General features: G+C 34.5%; 1 protein-coding gene across 1 annotated transcript in view; it reads left to right on the forward strand.

Moving 5' to 3' along the window:
• HAT1 (histone acetyltransferase 1) overlaps positions 1-5,064 on the forward strand; it is a 39,559-nt gene extending 34,495 nt beyond the window's left edge. Inside the window, exon 11 of the mRNA XM_043487932.1 lies at positions 4,626-5,064. Within this exon, the coding sequence (XP_043343867.1) occupies positions 4,626-4,793 (168 nt within the window). The 3' untranslated portion in view covers positions 4,794-5,064. The remainder of the gene's footprint in view (positions 1-4,625) is intronic.
• Positions 5,065-6,000: the final 936 nt, after the last annotated feature.

Genomic DNA, 6,000 nt, shown 5'->3' on the forward strand with positions numbered 1-6,000 from the left:
TGTTTTACTTTAACACATTTTATGATAAGAAAGTGTAACTTAGATTGTCACAAGTTATTACGGAGGAATGGAATTGTTTGTTGATAGCAAAGTCCACCAATTCTGTGCTGCCTTTTGTAAGGGCTCAAATTTCCTTATCAGTTTAGTCACACTGTCCCAGTAAGAAACTTTTTTGGGTAGATATTAGAAGAAGTTATACCGTACTTTAAAAGTTCTTTAAGTACTGATAATTTATTTGTATCCATGCCAAGAAGGGATAAAAATAATTTGTATTAACTAGAATCATTTTAAAAACACAAAAAGAATTTCTTTAGTACAGAAGTAATTTTCAGGTGTTCAAGAAAAGATAAATTTGAACAATTTGACTAAAAAAAAGAAAAGTTGGTGCAGCTGCTTGGTTTTAGCATTTAAATTTTTATATTGTTTCATAGGTATATTTTAATTCATAATTGGTTTGCAAGTATAAAATTTAGAATCATTGTTACAATAGCATTGGATTTGGAATCAGAAAACTCAGTTTTGAGGTCTAGTTTTACCTTTTACAAATTGTGTGTGTTGACAACTTATTAAAATCTGGGTATTAATAAATTTAAATATATTTAAATATAAATATTTTATTTATATAAATACATATATTTATTTAAATATAAATAAATTTAGTTTAAATTAGTAAACTCTAAAATGGAAGTACTTCCATAGTGAGGAACTGAAGAGAAAGAAATACAATACAATACAATGTGCATGTTTTTAAAGATAGCCTTTTGATAAGTCTTAGGACTTGTTACTGTCTCCACACCATTATTATTTTTAAATTCTTGCAAAAAACCTTATTTCTGTAGTTCACAAAAGAGACTGGTTGAGCAGATAGAAACTAAGGCGCTCTTAGAGGTGATGGAATTTTTGAGATATTTGTAAACCTTCTTGGAACCTCTGAAAACTAGGCAAGAAGAAAGAGTTGTTTTTTGGACCTTTTAACACATTGTATGTGTTAAAAGCAAATGTTAACATAAATAAACTGACACTAATATGATCTTTAATTTTTCTGCATTAATTAAAATTATCCACAGCCTTAATCTATGAAGGAATTAACTTTCTGTTTGTTTTTGGAGGGAGAAATTTCTTCTGAGCCTATAGGAGATCTATTCCAGTCTTATGGAGTTCTATCTTTCAGTATTTCATTTGTACTCCCAATGTAAGTCACTTGCTGGATAGAGGTGATCCCCAATCAGCTTATTTTTTTTAAGTTTTTTTTAAAAAACACAGTTTAAAAGATGAATTTATAATAGTTCATACATTTACAAAGCAGTATACATAGTTTTAGGAATATTAAAGTCAATAAAACAAATAGCTCAAATAACTTATTTTAAAAATAACCATAGTTTACATGCTCATGAGGAACTTCTACAATAGTTTCATAGTTTTCCATAAAGCTAGTACATGTATTTTTTATTCCTAGGTACTTAGAGCTCTTAAATTTAATTCAGAGATGTATTGCCATGTCAATAAAAATTATAATAGAAATTAATTCTGACATCCATCTGAAAAAACTGACAATGAAATTGAAGGTGGCAATGAAGGGGGAGATAAACTGGGGAAGTAAACACTCTTAAGAGATCTGTTGTTTTTCTTCAGTCACTATGTTGTGCCTGACTCTCTGTGACCCCATGGACGCAGTACACCAGGTTCCCTGTCGTTCACTATCTCCTGGAGTTTGCTCAGATTCATGTCCATTGAGTCAGTGATACTGTCTAACCATCTCCTTCTCTGCTGCTGCCTCTCCTTTTGGCTTCAGTCTTTCCCAGTATCAGGGTCTTTCCCAGTGAGTCAGCTCTTCGCATCAGGTAGCCAAAGTATTGGAGCTTCAGCTTTGGCATCAGTCTTTGCAATGAATATTCAGGGCTGATTTCCTTTAGGATTGATTGGTTTGATCTTGCAGTCCAAGGGACTCTCAGGAGTCTTCTCTAGCACCACAGTTCAAAAGCATCAGTTCTTCTGTGCTCAACCTTCTTTATGTATGGTCCAGCTCTCACATTGTACATTTGTCAGCAAAGTGATGTCTCTGCTTTTTAGTACGGTGTCTAGTTTTGTCATAGCTTTCCTTCCCAGGGAGCAAGCATCTGTTACTTTCAGGGCTGCAGTCACCATCTGCAGTGATTTTGGAGCCCAAGAAAAAAATCGGTCACTGTTTCCACTTTTTCCTCTTCTATTTGCCACGATGGGACCAGATACCATGATCTTAATTTTCTTAATGTTGAGTTTTAAAACAAGTTAGTAATTTAAAACAGTATGTCACTGACACATGATTCATTCTGTGGGTTATTTGCAGCAGAATTGATAGTTAATATTTAAGAATTAAAATGATGGTTCTGTTGTATACGAGAATTTAATATGATTGGAGGCATATTCAAGCAATGGGGTTAGATTATTTTATAAATGTTATAACTGGTTAGCAGTTTAGAAGAATAATTTTTTTTCTTATTACATACCATGATAATTTTTGGATGCATTACCTTTTAGTTCCTGAGCTGTTTCCTTAATTTGGGTGCTGCTAAGAGGCAGTTGTGCCTCTTGGCCAAAGAAAAGTAACTTTCACAGCAGAAACAAAGCATTTATTATCCACATGATTGAAGAGTAAGGAATATACTGTCCTTCCAGGCCTTGGGAGTAATAAATCTGAATTTTCATCACTTCTCTAGAACTACCGTTCACAGTGTGATTAGACGATCAGCAACATTGGGAATTCTCTGGTGGTCCAGTGATTAAGATTGTGCTTCCACGGCAGGGGCCATGGGTTCCATCCCTGGTTGGCAAACTAAGAGTCCCCCAAGCAGCGCAGCCCACACACACACACACTAAATCAGCAACATTAGCATCATCCAGGAGCGCTTTTTAGAATCGCACAGTCTCACCCCACCCCAGACCTACTGAATGAGAACCTGCGTTTTAACAAGCTTCCCAGTTGATCTTTGTGCACATTTAAGTTGGAGAAGCACTGCATGTCTTATATTCCAAAACTATTAGGGTTTCCTTTGAGAGACATTTATTAGTTTTTAGGATGGAGTTAAGATACTGTTTTCAGGATTTTTTTTTTTTTTAATTGTATTTGGTAGGTAGTTATATAGGAATTCAGAATACAGACTTCTATTTAGATCATCAGGGGTTGGAGCCTGGCTTCTCAGCTTACTGCCTCTATGACAAGTTATTTAACACCTGCACCTTTTTTTTCTTTATCAATTGAAGAAAGTTATAGTACCTATATCATAGTTTTTAGGATTACATGAGTTAATATATGTGATTTCTGATCTCTATATAAAGTTAACTCTTTATTACATGTTTAAATGAAAGAGGATATAATCTAGAGTAGTTTATCCAAAATGTATGAAAGCGAAAGTCGCTCAGTCGTGTCCAACTCTTTGCGACCGTGGACTGCAGCCTGCCAGGCTCCTCCGTCCATGGAATTCTCCAGGTCAGAATACTGGAGTGGGTAGCTGTTCCTTCTCTAGGATCTTCCCAACCCAGGGATTGGATCCAGGTTTCCCACATTGCAGGCAGATTCTTTATCGTCTGAGCCACCAGGGAAGCCCAAGGATACTGGAGTGGGTAGCCTATCCCTTCTCCAGCGACTCCTCCCGACCCAGGAATCGAAACAGAGTCTCCTGCATTTCAGGTGGATTCTTTACCAGCTGAGCTACCAGGGAAGTCTAAAATGTATGAAAGTTTCTCATATTACAGTGTTATATACAATGCAATATTGCCACACACCTAGGAATCTTGGAGTCATTCTGCATTCTTTCCCCACATCATCCAATGTTTTCTTCCCTAAGTCTGTTCTGTACCTTCCATCTCTGCTGTTACTAAGCAGACTTGGTCTAGGCTTTCATCATCTCTTGAATTCTTAAACTAACTGCTAACTTGGTCCCCTCCAGACCCATCCTCAGCATACTAACCATATTATTCTGATTGTAACCTGTCTAAAAGTTGTTATCAGCTGCTTAGGGTGGTGCAAATCTGTTTCCTGAGAAATGGTAGTTTCCTTCTCAGTGAAATGGAGAGGGTTTAATAAGATAATGTATGTCTATAGACAGTAGAGACTCAATAAATGCTAATTAATATTGTTTTTTAAAGTGTGACAGTTTTTGGCTTCTGTTCCTGAAACTTTCCCAACAGTTTATGGTAACGTTAATATGTGGTCCATAAATACATCGCTGGGTAAGGGAACTCAGAAATGATAGTGGCAGAAGAAGCCAGCTTGGAATTAAGATTAATGTAATTAATGATTAAATCGATGAAATAATAGCACTTAATCTCAGTTGTCTTTCTTCAGTTACAGTACCTTATTTATTAAAGAAATATTTGAGTATCTGTACTGGCCAGTTCTTTATTATGCTTTGGAGAGGGGGCTGTCACTCACATACCTATATTTACCATTAATTGATACAAATTCCATGTCTTTTGGAACCTTCTTTTTAGCGGGTTGTAATTCACATTAACATTATGTTTAGGCTTCCTTAAAAATATATGGGATAGATTTGGGCATATCCCTACTACTATTATTTTTAACACTGGAGACATATTTTTTTATATCAGCTTTCTTAGGCTAACCAATAATCGTGTTTGTTACTTAGAAAAAACAGAGAGACCTTGCTAAAATGAGAAAATGTCTCAGACCGGAAGAACTGACAAACCAGATGAACCAGATAGAAATAAATATGCAACATGAACAGCTGGAAGAAAGCTTTCAGGAACTTGTGGAAGATTATCGACGTGTCATTGAACGCCTTGCTCAAGAGTAGAGGTTATACTTCTCTGTACAGAAAGTTTGCAAATTTCTGTACATGTGTTGTGAAAATCAGATGATGACTTTAATTTTAAAAAATCTTGTAACATTTTGCTTACATTAAAAGTTATCTATCTTTAGTTGAATATTTTCTTTTGGAGAGATTGTATATTTTAAAATACTGTTTAGAGTTTATGAGCATATATTACATTTAAAAAGATATAGCTTCTGAAATACCACTGCAATTACTTCCCTTCTTAAATAGTGTAATAAATGCTTAGTTATGATATGTTAATGTGTGCTGATATGATTCTTGAATACTTATGATTAACTTCTTCCATCTTGTTAAAAACCTTTAGGTTTTAAGCTTTTATTATTCCTCCCACACTTTGCTTCTAAGCTTTTAACACATTTCTTTAAGGTCTTCCTAGTAATCTTGGTCTTGCTATGTGATTTTTCTAAGTAGAAAATGTTCTTAAAGTAGAATTGTTTTAAATAAGCTATTAATCACTTGTTAGGAGTAGGGTGGGTAAGAGCGAGAAGGGAAACTAAATATAGCCTGAAACCTAGATGTTTAGCACCAAATATTAATTGAAGATAATTCAGAAGTTGCCATAAACATTTTATAAATAGTAAAATACAAATCAGTTAACAAAAGTCTAGTTTACACACTGTTGTTGAAATATGTAAAATGAGGTTGTGATTTAATGTAAGGTTATCAAGATGTTGAAGTCTAAGAAGGGAAAAAAAAAAGATAAATTGCTTAATATAGTCCTTATTTTATGGAAGCAGAACTAAATAAGTTGCTTGATGGTCATTAAAAGTAAAGCCTTGATTTTTTTAACGTGTGCCAGTAAGCCAAGTATTGTATGACATCAAAAATGGGATGTAAGTTGAACTTTACTTTTTTTTTTTCAGTTGAACTTTACTTTTAAAATCTGATTTGTTCAATGCTCAAGGCAAAAATCCCATCTTGGACAAGCACTAACTTGTCCTTCATCAGCTTTTTTTCATCAGTAAATTCTGTCAAACACAGAAGCAAAGTGAGTAGTACCCTCTGGACACAAAATAGTTGTGGCCACCAGCATACCAATGGCACTAAAGCCAGACCTTTAAAATAAGAGTTTTGCGAATGTTTCAGACAGTCTCATCTCAAAAGTTTATATACATAAAACTTGATTTCTGAGAGTACATACACGTACCTAAGTCATACAGATAGAATG

This window comes from Cervus canadensis, chromosome 15 (genome assembly GCF_019320065.1).
Source record: "Cervus canadensis isolate Bull #8, Minnesota chromosome 15, ASM1932006v1, whole genome shotgun sequence".
In the NCBI taxonomy this organism is placed as follows: domain Eukaryota; kingdom Metazoa; phylum Chordata; class Mammalia; order Artiodactyla; family Cervidae; genus Cervus; species Cervus canadensis.